We start from the raw sequence: 21215 nt of genomic DNA on the forward strand, positions 1-21215 counted from the left end.
AAAAGTCATGACCATATATGCAAATTAGATTCCTTGGACTCCACTCTACTTAGTAATGATGACATAATATAGGGTGATTACTGATAAAAGACCCATTAACACATTCTACCATTATTTTCTGTTGTCCCGTGTATCCCAGTAGAACAACATATACACGAGAAAAGCAGTGATCTCCTCTCATGTCTATTTTATATTTATCTATAATGTGCATCTTAAAATGTGTTAGTTTGTTAGTATTAACATGTAACAAACCAATTCAGAAATAATAATATCATCTATGTACTGCTATGTCTCCTGTTGCTAATTAACTAAATAGAAGACATATTAGGAAATTTCTACTTACCTTTCTGGCTTGATCATTATCTTCTATTTGCCCCAAATCTCTACCACTGGCCTGTGCAATTCTTTTTCCAGAGACCAAGTTCCCTACCATCACAGAGGCAGGGCCAATTTCTAGAATAAATCAGAGATATGTTAAATGCAATAAAAATTCTCTGCTTGTGAATGGAAATTATTTGTATTTCTTTGGTACTACAAATTTTCCTCATTGCTATCCACAGCACAGAATCTCGAGTATATCTCTGTCGATACAAATTTTGGTTGATGTACATGGAAGACAGGTCTGGATTCACCCCATCTCTACTACATATATATTTAACTGCAGAGCTCATCTTAAACTAGCTTGGTTTTCCCCTCAGATATACCTACTGTAAAAATAATGCAGAACCTCCCTCCTAAGGTAAAAAAACTTATCCAAATTCTTGGTTTCTCTTGATTTACAATCTGTTTTTAACTACTTGTTGTTCTTCTAAATTTGCTATTTAGTGTCAACTATCTTCTTTCTCTTTAATAAACTTGGCTTATTTAATAATAAACAGCCTTATTTGGAGGCTGTTTTTCTGTTTCAGTCTCAGTTCATATACTTTAGACACAAGAGACCAGGACTATGAGAAGAACGTCAGCTGTGGCCTTTTAGAGCAGCAGAAATTTCACCTTTACTAATGAAGAGCATTTTACAGCATTTTTCCTTCTGAACATATTCTTCATAGATGCTGCCTAGTATACTTAACATGAACAGCTGATGGAGTTGATTCTCACCTCCATTAACAGTTATTTGATTTCACTCTTTACTGTACCATAAGCACACACTAAAAGCCACAATTCATTTGCTCCCACTCATCTTACCTGGCTGTTTTTGCCTTGGTTTTGGCAGATTTGTTACACATGTGTGGGGACACATCAGCACGTTACAAGGATGCAGCGATCCTTCCAAGAAAAGCTGTTTGGTTTCTGACAGGTGTATTCCTCCCAGCGGCGTCTTGGGGAGTGTGTTGGCTGGAACCAGAGCTAAGCAGTAGACGCCCACTTGATGAATACTGTCAATAGCCTAAAACAAGCAGGAAGTCAATTCTAATGAAAGGCTAATTTTTCATCATTATAATAAACGTGTTATTCTGAATTGCTGCATTAAACAACCCTGATAATTAACTGAGAGTAGAAAGACACTTCAGCAGTGCCTGTGATAAGGAGGTTCTTTTCATTGGGAACAGGTGGATGGAAATGTAACGCTGATGTTGTTACACTCATTCCAGAAGATAAAAAAGGCAGACAAAAGCCTAGTGCCAAACACATGGAAATCTATTAAGAAATGCACTCCTCAGACAAATGATAGTAGTATCCTGAAGATTTATCACTAGGATGTCTGAGAACTCATGTGAAACAGATCTGAGTCTGCACACTTCTCAGAATTAACGTTCAAAGGCTTCCTATCAACTTAACATCCAGTCCATCCTGTGGAGCAAAGAAAAATGGTGAATGCTGCACATGTATCACATGCAGCTACTGATGTATACAGCTTATGAATTTTTAATTTGCTAAGATAAAAACTGTTTTGCTCCCTGATTACTCTTAGAAGATCCTCAGGCAGGAATGGGAACTTATTCAATATAAAGGAAAACTACACAGGCACTGACTTGAAACAAAGTCTTTTGAATGCAAACCTGAAAAATAAGGATTTTTGAATCTTTAACCATGTTCACTGTCTGAAAAGTGGAGTCAACTGCATCAATTTCAAAAAATCAGTCATGTTCAGTATCTATGTACTTCATCTAGCTAAACATGAATATGCATGCTCTTACATTTTAATTCCATTCACATTTTAACTGGTTATTTTCCTTACACTGGGTGCAAAAATTGCAGCCAGTGAGTTAGAAAAACAACTTCTGACGTCCAAACAGACTGGGAATCAAATTACAGACAGCATCTCTAATGAGAAGTTAAATGTTCAGAAATATAATTGACTTAACTTGCATCTGAATTTTTAACCACGAGAAATGTGAATACATACATTTGTTGCTTTAAAGATGCAATCTATATTCTGACAATCAAATAATGATTTATAGTTATGTACTTAAATTTAGACCAATAAATTATTGATTACTTCTATAGTCACTCTAAATAATGTTTTGCTTTTGTCTTGTCTTTGCTTTATTTTTATTGACTTGATTGTAAAGAATAATAAAGCAGTTACTTGTTTTACAATCATTGCAGTTTTAATAGTGGTAGATCCATGGCAGTACAGGATCACCTCACTGCTGGTCTACATTCCCCCTACGTTAAAAATGAGCAATAGTTAGATATGCAAGACTGCCAGGAAGCAATGTCTCATGTATCCAGCAGAAATCTGAAGCATCAAATCCCAATCATAATGTTATTTGTAGGTTTCTGAAGGGCAGTGATAAATCACAGGGTCCTCACTTGAGATTAGCTTGAAAGAAAACTATTATAGGGTAAGCAATTAATTAAAGCACATCACAGCGTGGCTCCTAGGAGTGCGTGGAGAGCAATGCCCAACTCTGGAGGGATGAGGGCTGTTATACATGAGTGACTTCCACACTGTTTGCTTTGGTAGCTACCTGTGTGGCACACAACCTGAAAAAATGCCATGGATCATTCAGAACTGTCACCTTTCCCATTCTGGAATTCGGCACATTGCTGAAGATGATGAATGACTTTTCACAGAGATGTGCACTGATGAACTAAACATTGAAATTTTGAGAGAAGGTTACAAGTCAGCTTTTTAAAACTGCTGGTATTTATGTCTGCTGATGAGATAGCTTAGTTTTTGAAATGATTTAAGCCAGGCGGTAAATAGAGTGCCTGAGATCTTTGTCTTTTTGTTTCATTGAGAAAACTGATTAGAGATGCCAGAACTTGCACTGAGTCCGTATCTGCTATGTTGTTCAAGAAAAGAAAACTTCATACTCTGAGAATATTCTCTCTCCTGGTGCTATGTGCCTTGTGTGATTCATGAGACGGCCGGAATGGGAATTCTTGCAATAGGTGTCCTCTATGCAGATAACCTTATCATAGATGCCTACATCTGAGCTAATGAATCCCTTCCCTTCATTGCAGTGGAAAGAAAAGTTTAGGTTGTTTCTCAAATAGTTTACTTTACCATGGTGCACTAGAAACATAATTCTTTCTCGTTCATTAAAAAGAAATCTGGAGATCTAGCTCAGTTCTGTATATACACTTTTGATAAAGTCAACTGCATAACGTTACCTTTCTTTGTTTAGTAAGACTATGTTAGCTTTTAACAGTAAGTATACATACACTCATTCACCACCTTTTTGTAGTAATGAATCACTATATTCTCATGACTACATGGTACTGGCTTTTTGCTATTGCTTGCTTCAAGTCATCCTGGCTTTCTTACAGCATTTTAGTTATGTTTTACACATTGGACATATGTGGTTTGGGCAGGAATTGTCACCCAGAAGAAGCTTATTTTGTGCTTATTAGGTAGTTAGAAGTGTGACCGAAGCAATGCTCACAATTGCTCAAACATGAATGCCAGGTTACTTTGAAGGTCTAAATGTTCAATTAAAAAAAAAAAGAAATTAGGAAAAGCAGCTTCCAAACATACATTAAGAGCATTACCTGCAGGACTCTACTCATCCACTGAAAACTGTCTTCCTCCGTGGAATCTGGCCTTTGCTCAGCAACAATAACTATCCTTTCATCATGCAGCACACTCACTGAAAACACTGCTATCCTATAGGAGAGGAGGAAGGAAGAGTATTTATTGCTAGGATAGACGATAATAAGATCCTTCTAAACCAACTCTCTGTAGCAATATTTTGTTATTTATTACTCAGAGGATTGGTGCTTTCATAAGCATTTTATTTAAGGGGAAAAAAACAACAGTTTTAGAAAACTTCTGAAACAGGTATATAGAATCTCATTCTGAACTCATTAGTAAGGCAACAATAACAGCAGAGCTCAAGAAGTAAACCTTCTTAGGATAAAAACAGAACTAAATTTGCATCGCACTAAGGCTGCTTTTAAGCAGTTATTCAGCAGCACAAACACCTTCTTCAGCCATATCTTAGAAACAAGTAATTCCAACAACTTCAGCATTAACCAGTTATTCTACTGGAAACTTTTAAAATGACAGTTTTGGATTTCAATATTTAAAGCCTACCTCAGCTATGACTTAGGTTTTCCTCTGCTGTCTCCTGCCTCTGGCCATATACACAGTAATTTAGAGAAAATGCAGAGAAATTTCACAGCATCCCTATTTTATCAACAACAGAAAGCCCTGTACAGATTAGGAACTACCTTTTGGAAGCATTTTGGGTCACTTACATCTAATCTAAGCAAAATAGGGACTTCTACTTAAAGTAAGAAAAAAGATCAAACCTGCCCCTGTAGACAAATTTCATTGGTTCCACTGCGAGTGCTGTTGCTACAATGTCATCAGCATTATGTCTTCTTCCACTGACAACCATCAAACCATCCATTTTGCCAATAACAAAGACAAGTCCACCTGGTCCTATAAACCCTAGTAGTCCAGTCCTTATAAAAGGATATTCAGTGATAGGGCCACCAGAACTGGTCATAGGAAACACCTGTAAGACACAAAAACACAGTTTTTCTATTCTATATACTAAAATGGTACTGCTTAGTACCACGCTTATTTCAGGCATGGTTTTTCAGAGAGCTCCTTTGGAATAAAGTAAATAAGCCTCTGATGATGCTCTTTTATCTTCTCTAACCAAAAACAGAACACTGAGAAACTCCTGTGCTACAGTGTATAATTCTCAGTACTTGAGGTTTGGCAAGATCAGTCTCACTTTGTTTACCAAACACATTTTTCCTAGCTATGGCTTGTAAATAATTTCTGACCTAAATCAATCTATCAGTCAATCAGTCAAGGTAAATAGTACTGAATTAAAAAAAAATAAACAAACATGTTGCACTAAGCAAAATTAATCAGAGGTGCTATGCACAGAGCAGCTCAGTAAGTAAACTGCAAATATGACAGTAGATGCTCTTTTCAGTACCTCATACTCGATTTCAATGTAGTAAAGAGAAATGAACAGGCTAGAAGTAAAGCTATTTTTAGGTACTGCATTTTAATAACTCTTGATGTCATTTATCTAAGGTCAATTAAATCTTCACAGGACCTCTGTTTAATGTCAAAAAAATGAAAAAAACATTCCTCTACAGTAACTCTGATCTTTTGAACACCAAAAGTAAAGATGACTTCCACGGGATACTTTCTACACAGGTCAATTTATCCTGTTTTTCTCATTCCAGCTAGCTCAGCATTATTCTACTGGTGAGCTACTTGGATTGCATTCTGACACAAGCACACATTCCTACCATCTTTTCTTAAAAAACTGAAAGTCTAAATGTAAGTTATTTATGACAATGACAGGTGGAAGATCGTGAGTACAAAAAGTCCTTCAGGGCTCATCTGAAAATAAAGGTCAAATTCTGCTGCCAGATGTTCACAGGTGACTCCTCCTGAGCAGATTTAAAGCTTATACACCCTCAGCCATAACTCATCTCGGCAACACAAACCTCAGTCTGTTACCTGCAACACAAATTACACCATAAAAGAGAAGAGAGTCCCACTTGCTGAGAGTTGTTAAGAACTTGCATAACTTCAAAAATGAGTAGTCCTGCTGACTCAGTGGTAATTTATTTGCTTACCATTTGGAATAATTCTAAATGTACTGTTCAACTGCAGATCTAGCTATGAATTATGAATGATTTTATAATTACAGCAAGTACTCCAGAATGAAAGTACCTTTCTATTCTGAAATATGTCAAATATGAGATTATCATTCACAATGGGTACTGCTAATTGCTCTTGTAGCACAGTAATCAGCAATCTACAAATTTCAGGTCACAATAGCATAGTAGGATTCTTGGCATCAGTAGCAGAATGGAGGATTATATCTATCAGCATCCATTAATTATTAAATGTACAATGTTTACAATATTCAGTTCTGCATAAGGAAAGCTGAAGCCGTTTTGCAGGAGATATTAGCCATGTGTAATCCATAAAATATGGTAATATTAGAAAGAACATTTGTTAACAGAAATATAAATACACTTCTCTTTTCCTCAACTACTTAAAGAGAAAATAATGAGAACATGAATGAATAAAAGTCTCAGCTGAATATTTTTCATTGTTTCTCTGATTTGTCCACCATTTCATACTGGCTTCAACAGAAATTAATGAGAACAAGTGAGCAGGTACAACAGAGCTGTCAGTACACCAGTCTACGCTGCTGCTGAAACGTACCGGAAGACAGACCACACAAAGCACAAAGGTGTTCACCTTAGGCTGTTCAAATAAAAGCAGGTGGGGGGCACTAATTAGGAAAAGTTATCTTCACTACTCAGATATGTCTCGAAGGTTGTGTCTGTCAGGTTTCTGTATAAATGCAGGCTTTAAAGGCTGGGCGGCAGAAATGATGGAGACTGCTTTTAAGGACATACAGCAGCTCTCCTACTGCTTGCAACAATCCATACATTATTACCTTTCGAACTTCGCCTTTTTTCCTGATTTCCTTGTGACTGTTTCAGCACCTGGTATCTTCTTCCAAAATTAAAGAAAAAGCTCCTCACAGCCAGAACTAAACCCACAAAACGATCTGTTTTTGCACTTAATGAAATGGGATTCAGTGAGGATTATCTGCTGCAGTCCCAAATCACAAGCACTGATTATTGCTGATATTCTAATATTGTTACTGTCAATATTTTAAGTGAAATATTACCCTTAGAAAGTTAAAAAGGAATATTTTACATAGAATTTTTGCCAGCTTACCTCAAAAGTGTTTTTAGTCATGCCCGAGAGTCCATAATATGATGTACCTGTTGCAATAGCACATACACATAGTTCTCCTATTTCATCTGTTTTACAGAGCTGAGGAATTCCATCTGGCTTTACTGAACACATTATAGCTAGGGAAAGAGCAAATGAATTTAAAATATATTATAAAACTAACTATAGTATAATATAAACTTTGCATGACACTGTGGTGGAGTTCAGATAAGTAAATTATATTTAGTCACTAACCAACAATCTGTCTCTCAAACTCTAAGATGCTGAATACCTCTAATAAAATGTTACTTGCATTACATATAATATTTACAAAAAGAATGCAAAGACCTTTATGTAAACTCAATCATTTAACTGAAAACAAAACCTAACCTCCCTTGCTACCTAAAACCTCAGCTGATTTGTAATATTGTTGTGAAGTGTAACTATGTTCCCAGTTTTGCATATCAAAGAACAGACTTGGTGCAGTCAGAGCAAAATGAAATACTCTACAGGCATTTCTGACAATAATTACATTGCCAGGGCAGCAAGCATCCAGGAAATACACTTCTCATTAAGCAGCAAGTAACACCATATGAAGTATCAGCATGTTAGAGCAGACTAGTCCCACTGCTTCACTGAGAATTTATCAGAGCTCAGACTGGTCTTGCAGGACTGAGGAGACAATCAGAGCTGAACAGGAGGGGTTAGAAAGCACTGGTCTGAGGAAGAAACATCATTTTGTGTGTAAGCAACACAAATAAGAGTCAGGTATGCTGCTACAGCTGGAGCAGGAGTCAAGCAAGTGTGACTTCATAGTTGGGAAGATGAACAGGGGAGACCAACAATGCGCCAATGTATCTTTAAATAGGAGCATGAAGAGTCTTTAATGACCTTTCTCTCACTCCAAGGACGATCAAGAGTGTGCCCTTTTCTCAACACTGTTAGAATATAGTATGAGGTGCAAGGCAGTACATCTATAATAATATCTGATACGATCGCTATTAGACAACAATCCATCTTCCTGTATTTTAAGTTGCTCAACTGAAATGTTTTAAGATGCATAATTTATGTTTTATTCACTTGACATATAATAGACATTCTGTTATGAAAAACTACAGTGTTACCCTTTTCTAGTCTCCATAACTTATTGCTTAAAATTTAGCTGTTATGAAGAATCTTCGTTTTTAGAAGCACTGGCTTCAGTATCAATCTATCAATATGAACTGTTCACTTATACTTTCTCTTGCTGATGACTGAGCGATAGCTCAATATTTTTGGAGAAATATTCTGCAGATAGCAATTTGGTTGACCATAGCATAGGTTATAGAATTTTCTCAACTTGTTCTATTTTCTGTACCTCACAGTTAAGAAATTGATGTTTTGATCTGATGTGAGGTTGTTCAAAGCATGCCGTTAATGTGGAAAGAGATCCACAGAAGTAAATACAGATAAGAAATCTTGGTTTTCCAAACCATAATTTCATAAGGTAAGGCTTTTAGTCTAATTTTTTTTTCAAATACGTGCAGTCTGATCCTAAAGCTTTCTATGACTTACTACGTAATTAAATTAATGAATTGACTCATAGTAAGTTCCAAACAAAACTCTTTCAATCCTTACCTCCTGGCATCACTAAGCCAACATCCTGGACAGTCAGAACAGACAGCTTTTCTTCAGAGTCCACCCGAATCACTCCGTATGTGAGACCATGCATGGACAGAACTCCTCTGCCTGGTGGCTGATTGCTGTCATCTGTTGGCCTGCAACCATGGTTTATAACATCATGCACCATCAGGCAGATGTAAGCATTTACTTAATGGATTAATATTGAAAACACTCCTCTATTTGCGAGTTTAAAATAGTGTTTTTTTTCCCCATTTTCAAGTAATCTAGCAACTCTCCCACTCAGTAGTTACCCCCACATATGGGGTTGCAGAGATGAAAGTAATGTCTAATATTCACATAAAAAGCTTGTATTTGTTTTCAAATAGATTTACAGTCTGCTTGATTAGCCAAGGAAAGGGCTTTTGACTTATTTAAAAAATATGGAAAGGCCATGTAGACAGAGTAGAAGGCAGCTGCATTCTAAATATTTGGAAATAATTAGTAAATAATTTGAAAAAATCTCTGCATATTACTTTCTTACTTAGGGGCAACTTAGAATTAGGAAACAAAGCTCACCTGGCAGAATAAAAGCCTACTTCTAGCATGCTGGTAATAAAGCCAAGATCAGAATGCAAATCTTTTATCTTTAACTCACAGATGAGATTTTCCACTCAAAATACTTAAACACTTTCAATTACTAAGCAGAAGAAATTAGGTTTTAATAGATTTACTGCCAAATATCTGTAGAAACTGCAAGGACTTCATCATCTTTATTTTAGTGCATGTAATTTAATTATTCCTATTTTAACTTACCCCTGAAAATGAAAACAAATTGCTATTTCATCAGTCCTGGTTAAAATGCTGTGGATGCAATCACTCAGTAACACCTCAGTTTGCTCACATTCACTACTGATGTTCCATACAGACTCACAGCATTAGCACAAGCTGTCAGCTTGTTTCAATATAAAACCCCTTGCTGTATCAGTGAATACAATGATTACATATATTGAGTGTGGCTTGAGCAAGCAAATGTTGACATACGCTGACTATTAAGCCAGAGGAATGTGTCAAGACTTTTCATGTCTGGAAAGATTCTTATACTGTCCTGTATTTTGAAAAGCATAACTGGAGGCTAACATGATGCTGATTTGAGTATGGATAATTCATCCACATGGAGCAGCTAGACTCCAGCTATTTTCAAAATCTATAAACTTGTCAATAGTCCCTTCAAGATTCTGCATTTTTCCTAAGCAGTCCATCATCACACAATGATTTCATCACAGGCAATGTCCTTTCATGTGACATTTCTCCTCTAATGTGCTTGAAATACTAGATAGGCCTTAGCCTTAGCCCATGTTCAGATAAGCACTATAAATTTCAATTAATACATTTTACAAGGCATATTTCTCAAGTGACATTGTCAACACAGAAGGATGTGGGCACGCTTGAAAATGCATTAGAGCATAACAAATAGTGCTAGCAAAAGAGCAGCTGTGATAAATAACATTCTCATCATGTCAAAAGAACTTTCAGCCACATTAATTGATCAACTTCTTCTCATCCTTGCTCCTCAAAAAGCCCATTTTATTGCTCAGGACATCTTAAATATATAAAAAGAGAGTACTGGTCTCCTGCAGGCACACAAGGTGTTCACAACCTGCTGCAAGTGGAGAACACCTAGACTTTTCTCACACACATTTTTTTGTGTTACTTATCACATACAATAAAAGAGTGGATGCAGCCCTGAAAGGCACTGGCTGTTCCTTTGATTAATTAAAAAAAAAAATCAGTAAATTTTAAAATAAGTTATTTTTATTTAAATAAAAGACAAGGTGTGCAAAGGAGAGAAGCTAGAAGCACGGGGCCAGTTAGGATCTAGTTGGGCCTGTTCCCAGGAGGGAACAGGGAGGAACAAGGTGTAGGTGTGAGGTGGGGAGCTAAGCACCTAGCAGCACAGCAGGCAGCCTGTTAGAAAGCATCCTGTGAGCCACAGTCCTGCCGTGCAGCAGCCTCTATTTTGTCCTGTTTGTGAAGTCCACAAGGGTTTTCTTTACACACTCCATATTTTTCATGTCAGATTTGGAATTCTATCACACTGCTTCCTAGGTAAACAAGGGTATAATTCCACCTATTCCATATGCTAAGTACATTTAGCATAAGCCAGACAAACCTACCCCTTTAGTTTCCTCAGCCATGCAATAAGGACATTTATTTACTTCAAAGTTGCTTTGTTCATACTGAGTAGCTATAGAGCATTTTAAGAACTGTTATGACTACCATTTAGAGATACAAATTATTGCCACTTTTTGTCATTTGTTAGAATGGCAACAGCCATGTACTTTTGCACTCCCTGAAGCAAGCAGGTTCAGACTCCTATGCAGTAAACCAAATGGGAATACCATAAAGAATTATTTGCATGAGACATTCCTTTAAATATTAGGCTTTATGATTCATCTCTAAAGGTAAAGTACCTATTAGTCTATTACTGACTGTCTTTCTCTAAACTACAAGTGTATTTCAACAGAGAATTGGTTTTGTTACCCCTCCTTGCAGGAAGATAGTAGAATTACACCAGAGATCTTAAAAGTCAGAGCATTAACAGGGAGCTCTCTGGATCTGTGCTCTGCGGGGAGTCATTTTAAAGTGTACTTCAGCTGTAACTCTTTGGAACTTGTATGATAATGACTTTACTGTTGCTGGAGATGGCTTGAATAAAATGAAAAATACTAAAGCTCACAAGCTTAGCTAGCATTACCCTGCCATTATCCAGACTTCAAAAAAAAAGTGGGTATGTGTTCAATAACATTTTCTGTAATAAAAATGTCTCTGTAATTACTTACTGAAGCACTGAAGATAAAAATGCTCTTTTTTGAATTATCAGCTATTTTATGTGCTAATTTATTTATTTTTTAATGTAAGCTCTCAATGCTAGTTAATTTGAAAATGAATCTCTAGTGCTTCACATGGATCTAAGCATAGAGTTTAAGTCTAGAAAGGGCAAACCACCCACTGCACACTGAGTCGCAGTGAGTTCTCCCACTGCATACCCTGTGATCTAGGGGCAGATTTTCCATTTCTACTACAGGAAATGAAAACTTTGACTCATTAATCAATGTTCAGAATAAACAATGTATGCTGCACATGAAAGCAACAGTTACTTCCAAGAGTGAAGGAAGTGAAGAGCTGTGCAGCCTACAGCAGAAAAACCCAACACATGGGAAACACAACTCACTCCTTACTACTCGCTGAGAATGGGGGAAAGGCTATTGGAGCTGAGCGATGGGCTCTTCGAGGCAGTGCAGAAGGAAAACTGACCTGGGCAGGATAAGTCACTGACAGACAGCTTTCAGGTATTTTAGATTAATAATGTGGCCGAAAGGCAACCACATTCTTGGCGTTGTGTCTTACTTCCTCTGATGTTTTGTTGGAAAGCTAACTGAAAATCTGGTTACATTTCACTTAATATAATTTAAGCTTTGTGGCAGGAAGTATTTTACTTAGTTCTATTACAGTGCTTTACAGTTTTATACTTCATGTTTCAACATGTGAAAAAAAATCATAAATGGTGATAGAAATCTGAACTTAAAAACAAAGTGCCTTCTGTTCTAGGCATTGCTTTTTGAAAATTCTGCCAGAACAGATGAGTTAGGGTATTTACTGTATCTTACAACACCTCGCAACTGGTGGCTGCTTTATAAGGATATTCCTGTACATAATGCTTAATAGTTTTATTAGAACTTCTCCATTTTATTTTTAGGCACAAACCCCACAGACTCTAAGGGCATTTCTAGATGGTTACTAAGAGTTTATGACAGGTTATAAAGTGCTAGTTAGACAAAAACAATCTGCACAAAGCCATAACTCTCTTTAAACAGACTGGTTTAAAGTACGATTTTCCTTAATAGCAATTCCATTTAAGATCCCATGTTTTAACTAATTTTATGCTTACAATGGCATTTTCCCATTTCTTTTTACAGAATTAGCTTTTGGATTTCAGTCTATTTAAAATTAGACATAATTACAGGAACAGGAATGTTATAAAGTGTTCTTTATATAGTAACTTAAAATTACTAAGTTTTAACTAGTTTGAATTACTAAACTACAAATGACTGTAGGTCCGTTTAGACAAAAACAAAATGAAAACTAAAAACATCATTCAGAAGTTAAGCAAGGAGATTCAATCTTGAATGCATTTTTTGTTTCTTTTCACATTAGCACACATCATGTACAGTGAGTTTGTTGCACTGTGTAACACGGTACCTTCGGATAGCCACAGTGAGGGCTTCTGGTGAACTAGCACAGGGACAAATGACCTCCTGTCTCAGACCTTTGCTTTGGAAGACATTGAGAAATGCATCACAGGAAGAAATAGACCCTGAGGGAAGGAAAAAAATAATCAGAGGAGAAAACATAGTCTGATTTCTAATGTGATGCTATTCAAATTGCAAACTTGTTATTCAATATGCTAGGCTTTTCTGAATGAAAAAATTTAAAAGAACCCACTAGGAAAGAAGCCTTACCTGATACAACTATATGTATGTGTATACATTGAATAAATACTAATTTTTGACCATAAAATCCTTTCGCTATGCTTACACAGAAAAGCCATTAATGCCAGATTTATAACATGAATGTCATTACAATTTTTCTTAGGATGAGGCAAATGAAAGATTTAATTCAGAAACCCAAAGCAAGCTCCTGCAAAAAGGAAAACACCTATGCCTTGATATCTTAAATAGTGAAGAGAAATAGTTTCTACAAGTACTTTTCAAGGAGTGATCCTGATGTGGTTCTCAAGACTAGCATAATTATTCCCCCAAAATTCTCAGTTCAGTCTGTATCTGTAAGCCATCATTCAGAAAAAATGTTTTGATCCTCTCTAAAACTTAAGGTTATTTACTTCAATTTTTGTACATGGCTGTCATGTTAAACAAAACTGGATTTGCTGCAACTTACGTTATGTGGAATATCAAGTTTGCTTCAGGATTAGCTAAAGAAAAATATATTTTAAAAAAATTCAAAATTAATTACTGTTTCAATAAATATCAAATAGTTTGCAGACAAACCTTATATTCTGTTAAATATTTTAGCTATGGTGATTGAAACTATAGAAGCAAGATGGAAAACATTCCCTATGCTCTGTTGGACTGCAGAAGCATCACTTACATGGGTTGGCACCATCAGCCACTATGAGCATTCGCAGTGAGGAAAGGTTGATGTCTCTCTGATCTCGATGTGCCACCAATGCCCAGTGCATGTCTCTGGATTTTACACAGGCAACTTTTGCTGCAACAGGAAGATTTCTGATGAACCATGTGAAAGCTCTACAGCAGTAAAAACAATTTGTTCTTTTGATTTTGGCCTTCAAATCTACTTTTATATATTCTTATTCCTTACCTTTGTATTGACACACTTTTTGTATCCATGACAGTGGATTCACTTTCATTAAGGAATATGGAATACTTATAACATGCATCATGTTCATGACACTCTGAAATCAAATAAGATAAATGGGTTTTATATAACAATAATGACAATTATTTATATGGTTTATGGTCAGAGGCATCTATATTTCTTCCATGCTTATTTTTATATTCAGCGCTGGCATTTATCTTTTCCTATTTAGATATTTACATTAAGAAGAAATGGAATCACCATGTTTGAATGTTTTAATTAATGATTACAGATTTAGACTAATCAGATCATAACTTTGAAGCAGAACAGAAAAAAGTTTTAAATAGGTTTTCTTCCTAAGCAATTGACTTAAAATACAAAAGCAACAGTAAGCACTAAAAAATATATAGATCTATTGGATGAACAACGGTTGCCTGATGGCTGTGTAGGTTACTATCATCCCTGAGCCTGCTATTTTTTGGTATGTATGATGACTTCTCCCTATATATCCTTCTAAAGAAAATCATCTCCACAAAGACTTGCCAGTGGGAAAAAATTATTTGAAAGAGAGTAGACCAAGAAAGTGAACTCATGGATTAAGCAGGGACCAAATTATTTTAATACATAAAGAAAGATGACTTTTTTTTTTTTTTAAATTCTGCTCCAGGTAGGTAATTTCCAGTGTTTTCAACAAGGTTACGAGAAGTTGAAGAATGCATAGAAAAAAGAAGCCAATGACAGCGAACAGGTCTCCTAGGCTGAAGCAGTCAATTGCTTTAGTAATTTCTCATGGGTTGCTTTCAAACAGCTTGCACTGCTTTTCTTAGCATTTAGAAACATCTTTGGAGGGCAGCATATCTCTCCTTACTGCAGATTGAGTTAAATAAACTATTTCCTTTGGAAAATCTAGGTTTAAGAAAGTTTAAGTGTCCCACTGGGCTGGCCATCTGAACAGTATGAACAAGAAATTCACAGCAAGATAAACAGCAAAGGAAGGCACTGAAAAGGCTTTTTACGTGTCTGCTTTCAACAATGATATAAATTGTTTTTTCTGCTGTGAGATGTGTATGGACACTAAGCCTAATAGGATGTTCCAGCTTTACAAGTGTTATTACTGCCCTTAGATATTAGGAGCAATATAACACTGAAAAGTGTATCAGCTCCCTGGGAATCATAGCATGTATGAACTGTTTATCATGGCACTCCCAAACAGTGACCTTTCAAAACTTGTCAGCTTTTCTTAATGTGATCAGCAAACAGCATTCTGTCATACATAAAAATATGGCAATTGGCTCCTACATAAATTGATGAAGAGATTCAAACAGCAACAAGAAAATGTACGCAGCTTAAAGTATGAGAAATGCTTTCATGTTTGCAGAAACACCTATTTGTGGGAGTTTGGATAGACAAGTCAGTGGCAATACAGCTATGCCATTGGACCATATTCTTACAGAGATAAGTACTAACATTCTTCACATGTTTCTGCTTTTAAGTCTGATCTCAAAAACATTCACAAACGAGATCAGAATGAGATGGTAAGAAAGGGGCCAGAGTACACGATATGATCGTAAAAACACTGACATCTTTACTGTGCTCATTACGAGTAAGTGCACTAGCAGAGGATTGTGGGCTTAAGTCATATATTTTTTGCCTTCAAAGCAGAAAATATTGTATTAGAGGAAACTGTAGGACATCCCAGTTTGTGATAGTAGTAGGCATATGAGGTTAGTTTATTTTCAAATATTCACAGAAAATAAAAAAACATACTTACTGTAAGAATCCCATGCCATAAACCAACATCCTTCTTGAAATCTAATACATTCACAATTGTTTCAGCTGTCCAAAGAAAACAAAAAGAGTTGATATTTTAGAAAATGGCATCGACTCAAATCAAACACACTCAAAGGAAGGAAATAGAGTGAGCTTCAGTATAACATGACTGATGACCTCAAAGCTTAACGTTCACAGTAAGCCTCCACTGTGGGATTTGTCTTGGCTAGGACATTATTTGTCTTTTCTTTGTACCTCTCATAAAGATATTTTAAAAGTACATTTTCTGAAATCAATGAGGAAAGAAAAAAACATCTTTTAAAAAATCTGCAAGCTTTTAACACAGATCTGTGCATTAGACAAGAATACAAATGACAAATCACACAAATTACAACTCATACTTTCCTAAAACAAAGTAAGTGTACTCCATACCTTCTGTGTATCCACATGCCTGGGTCAGGGCTTGGCAGTGCGTCAGCAGTGCAATCCTTGTCACAGTCACCCCGAGCACACTTCCATCTTTACATGTTTTGTACTGAAAAGAATCAAGTAGAGAAAGTCAGTGTATGGTGAAATGGTGCCCCATTTCCATTATTTAATAGTTGAAAATGTTTCTTATTAGGTGAATACTGGGCACATTTAATGATCCTATTTTAAGAAGGCAGAAGTACTGAGAAGGTTGGATGATTTTTTCAGTCAGGATCTCTCTTCCTGATTGAAGCTTCCCAGGCTCAATATTAGAAATCCATCTGTTGCTGGAATACAGGCATTGGGGAAAAACGATTCTAAGAATTCTGACCATGTTAATGGCTAAAGGACTGGCTAAATTTGGCAGAGAAAAACCTAGTTCAGTCTGCTCAATGTTAACATGTTAGATTTTATAGGCCAGCTAATAAATCTGAACTCCCTTCTGTGACATATATGGCATGGAAGAAGAGCTGATGACAGAATCACTGTTGGACTCTACAATAATCTATCTCTCTATATATATTCTGAAAGACACAAGCTGTTTGACTGCAAGAGTATGAGAATCAAGAGAAAGCAGCATAGAAATGAGATCGCTGCTGATGATCATGGCAATTTTTGCAACTTTATGCAAGAGTTTGAAAACTATCAGTCCCAATTAAAACAAATTAAACATTTCTCTTTCTCCGTAATGAAGATAATCAACAAGACTGAAAATGGACTTATTTCTGTTCCTTGAACCCAGTGTTCTGACTGTGCAAAGGCAGGAAATATCTTTCCTTGGACTTATTCCTTTGAATAGTCATTTAAATTCAGTGCTAACACCACTGAATTCAAAACATTTGAATTTACACAGAAGTAGAAGAATGGAAAAATAATTAGAGAAAAATTAAGCCTAACAGCATTGCTAATTTTCCCTTCTTGATGTTGGTCTTATGGGAAGAGTGTGACTCACAAAGCAATATGTCACAGACAAGCTTTTGAACAAGAAGTTCCTTCTTTTTCAAAGGGTCTGAAGGGTGGGATATGAGAACTGAAGCTTCCTTGTGAAGCTTGCTGTCTGCACATCTCAGTGCTGCTGGGCAAGTACACATTGTGAACGAGACCTAGGTTGGTCAAGGCAAATTTAATGTAATATTGTGACAGTTGCGTAGATGACATAAAACATCAACGATAAAAACTCCTGAAATACAATTTAACATTTCATTAACTTTTCTGAAATCAATCTACAGGATTTTATTAGAAAATATTACTTACTAACAGACTAACACAGGATGTTCTTCACTTCTGTGACTAGTAAATGAATAATTATGTTTATCTAATCCAGAAGTGCCATATGCAATGATTCAAAGGAAGATGAGTCTTCATTAACTCACCTCGATGTAAGCTGTGTCATTGTTTGCATCTTTGATATGTGGGAACCAGTCACGAGGAGGCTTGGAGAGATGTTTAGACTCTGTGACAAACCACAGCAGCTTTGGCCAGCCTGAGACACAGTCACATAGAAAAGTCAGCTATTGTTGAGCTTCTGCAGGACAAGACACAACAAAATTCTTCCCGGCCGAAGTTTTTTCCTGGATATCCACATCACCATTATCTAAACAGTTCTGCTTTTAAACCTCAGTGTAGCATGGAAAAAAAAGATTTTTCAAAACGGCTTTCTTAACACAGCTATCAAGCGCTGAGGAGCGCTCAGACAACCCTGAAGAAATAGCCAGGCAGTTTAAGCTGTTACTGACCCAAATAGTTTATTACCGTGCTCTTACCAGAGGTTACAGTCCCAACCTCTAAGCTATAGGACTGAATTGTCTGAACGCTTCTCATCTACTATAGCACAAAATCTGTTGGCTGACTGTATCTTGGGACTGATGATGGTTTTGGTAGCCCAGCTGAGCTGGCCATGAAACAAATTACACCCACTGGCAGCTAGAAACAGGGAGCAGCAATGTGTAACAATGGCCCGATAACACACAGCTGGGCAACAGCACCCTCACAGCCGTGGCTGCTCCTGTGGCATGCGATGTGTTATGGGTCCTGGCTGCACGTAAGCTGAATTTAGAATTTAATTTCACCCACTCCAAGTAAACAAATACAATGACTGTTGTAGTAAATTTTAAGACATCCACTGTAAACAAGAGATAGCTTACCTTTAAACTGTGGTATCTCCCCTGTGGGGCTTTTAGGCAGTCCTTTATGGCATGCATCACTTGTCAAGGCCACAGTAACTCCACAGCTCCCAAGCAAAAAGCCTATCTGTTGGCTTCCTGCATCCTGATAGAAGTCAAAATGAAAACAACACACAAAATTGATCAGAAGTGACTGCAGGCTGGAAACATTTTTGTCCTTTGGCATATTATCTTGAGAGGAAAACAGTCTGTTTCCTTGAAGCAATTTAAATGATTAGAAAAACCAATCTGCAAATTGACAACGGCATTCCACAACCTAGATATTTTCTCAGTTCAAACAATATAAATCATACAATATGTTGAAGGCATTAGATGGTGTCTGCTTTCTGAACTGCTCAGAAATAAGAAGTGCCTGAGAGGAGTGGCTGATATATCTGAGGACTGTGCTGCTACCCAGGGGACCCCGGGCAGGCTGGAGACAAGGGAGGAAGAAAGCTCATGAGGTTCAACAAGAAATGCAAAGTCCAGCTCCTGGGGAAGAACAAGGCACCAGGACGTGCTGGAGGCCATCCAGTTGGAAAGATTTGTAGAAAAGGATCTGGTGATCCTGGTGGACACCAATTGGACATGAGTCAGTAACGTGCTCTTGTGAAAAGAAGGCCAATGGCATACTTGGCTGCATTAGGCAAAGCTGCCAGCAGATCAAGCAAGGCGATCCCTTCCATCTACTCAGCACTGATGAAGCCCCTGACTGTGTCAGATCCTGAGCCCTCCAGTACAAGAAACAAACGTATAGAGAAACTTTAGAGAGTCCAACGAAGGGCCACAAAGATGATGAAGGGACTGGAGCATTTCTCCTGTGTGGAAAGCCTGAGAGAACTGGGACTGTATAGCCTGAAGAAGAAAAGATTCAGGGGAAATGTCATCAATTCATACAAACTGAAACATGGGAGGTTCCATCTGAATATAAAAGAATGCGTTTTTACTGTGAGACTAATCAAGCACTCAAATAGGTTGCACTAATGTCCCTGCTTAAGCAGTGGGATTGGACAAGATGACATCCAGTGAGGTTCCTCCTAACCTCAACCGTTCTGCAATTCTGTGATTCCATGAAGATTCTAGGAAATAATACAGCTCACAGATACTTCCTCCTGGAGAATGCTTTCAGCTTTAGAGATAATAAGGCAGATGCACAGTGGTGACAGTATCACTGTTTGTTGATCTAATCTGATTTGTCAATAAACTTTTCATTGAGTAGCTGTACACACGTTTCAGGAGCACTTCAGATAGTCAAGTGCCCATTAGAGAAAGCACATTATGTTTTACTGTCATCAAGAGGATATGGGCATGGAGGCTAAAAAGACATGTAACGATTTTCAAGTCTAGGCCATAGTTGTTACTTAAGAGCTGCTGTGCTTCCACAGCAGTATGTCAGCTTTACACACAGTGTCCTGTCATGATTCTTTCATGAACTTTACATCTATCCATTAGGCTCTTCAGCAGAGCAAAGCCATAGAAGTAGATGTATGCATAAGAAGCAACCAGAAATACAGAACAGTTGCCTTAATACATTGATATTCAAAGCAAGGCTGCATAATAAAGTCCCAAAGTATATCTGACTAATTTTTACTGCAGATTTTTGTAGTCAAATAGATTAGGCTAAAATGAGGTATCAAGGAGACCAGAGGAAAACTAAAATCATATTTGCTTTCTGAAGCACCTCAAAATACGCATATAGAACCAGAATCACCTAGGTTGGAGTAGACTCAATATCCTTCTTGTAGTGAGATTTGAGCTGAAAATAGAGTTATTTGTGTGAAGCAGTCAAAGATTCTATGCGGGCAAAGAAAAAGACTTCTGACTTCAAGCATCGATTCCTGCCCCTTTCAGGGACCAGCTGTCTTTCTTTCTTCTTAGGAATGTAAAACAAACATCCACAGTGCCAAAAAGTGCCTTATAAGTAAAACAAAAAAAAAAAAAAAAAGAAATCCAATCATCTACTTATATTTTCAGGACATATAGTTTTCTCAGCAGCATTATTTGCTATTTTGTTAATTACTGTTAATCTGCTAGTTCGGTGAACTCTCACTTGCCACAAACACCTTAATTTGCTGAATTTTTCAGGGGTGGAAAAAGCCTCAGAGGTCCAACAGTACCCAGGTAAAACCACTGAACCAGCACAGTCCAACCTGCACAGGCAGGGAGAGAGTTGCCTCCACAACTTACAGCTTGAAACAGCAAGTAGTGAAGGTGGAAGGCAGAAGATACAGCTCAAGTATTACAGCATGAGCTCTGAGACCAAATGCTGGCTTCAGAGCTACCATTTCACATTTCCAGATGGCAGAGCACTTGCTGAGGTACAAAAAAAGAGGTCTGCTCAGCTTCAGACGATGTCTGCACACACCTAGGGAGATCAAGCCTTCAGATGAAGCAAGATGGAAATCCTCTCTGCTGTAGGCAGCCATTCAAAGTTCTCTATTATTAAAGGTTCCCTGAAGGTTTTCACCTCTACCTGGAGGCAAATTGTCTTCTTGCTGCTGCAGAGAATGATAATTCATTGTCAGGATAAAAAAATGCCACGTGTGGCTGCATTTCAGTATGCAGTTAATGTCATTTCTGTAATGCTTTGTGAGAGGATTTGTGTGAAGGAAAACAATTATGTTCCTTTCTCTGCAAGTGAGAGCGCATGTCCTTATCTAATATGGAAGGAAGGAAGAGACAGCCAGTGCAAAGGC

General features: G+C 37.2%; 1 protein-coding gene across 6 annotated transcripts in view; it reads right to left on the reverse strand.

The window, feature by feature from the left end:
• The window catches only part of DIP2C (disco interacting protein 2 homolog C), a 288411-nt gene that overhangs the window by 61187 nt on the left and 206009 nt on the right, over window positions 1-21215 (reverse strand). For all 6 annotated transcript variants that reach the window (XM_052692779.1, XM_052692777.1, XM_052692778.1 and 3 more), the window contains 13 exons: window positions 18502-18625; window positions 17731-17840; window positions 16322-16424; window positions 15891-15955; window positions 14123-14216; window positions 13892-14011; window positions 12986-13100; window positions 8741-8880; window positions 7127-7263; window positions 4705-4913; window positions 3943-4057; window positions 1186-1387; window positions 344-453 (listed from right to left, as the gene is read on the reverse strand). In XM_052692779.1, coding sequence (XP_052548739.1) covers window positions 344-453; window positions 1186-1387; window positions 3943-4057; window positions 4705-4913; window positions 7127-7263; window positions 8741-8880; window positions 12986-13100; window positions 13892-14011; window positions 14123-14216; window positions 15891-15955; window positions 16322-16424; window positions 17731-17840; window positions 18502-18625 — 1644 coding nt within the window. The remainder of the gene's footprint in view (window positions 1-343; window positions 454-1185; window positions 1388-3942; window positions 4058-4704; window positions 4914-7126; window positions 7264-8740; window positions 8881-12985; window positions 13101-13891; window positions 14012-14122; window positions 14217-15890; window positions 15956-16321; window positions 16425-17730; window positions 17841-18501; window positions 18626-21215) is intronic.

The sequence above is a fragment of the Tympanuchus pallidicinctus genome, unplaced genomic scaffold (assembly GCF_026119805.1).
Source record: "Tympanuchus pallidicinctus isolate F22 unplaced genomic scaffold, pur_lepc_1.0 scaffold3, whole genome shotgun sequence".
Classification (NCBI taxonomy): domain Eukaryota; kingdom Metazoa; phylum Chordata; class Aves; order Galliformes; family Phasianidae; genus Tympanuchus; species Tympanuchus pallidicinctus.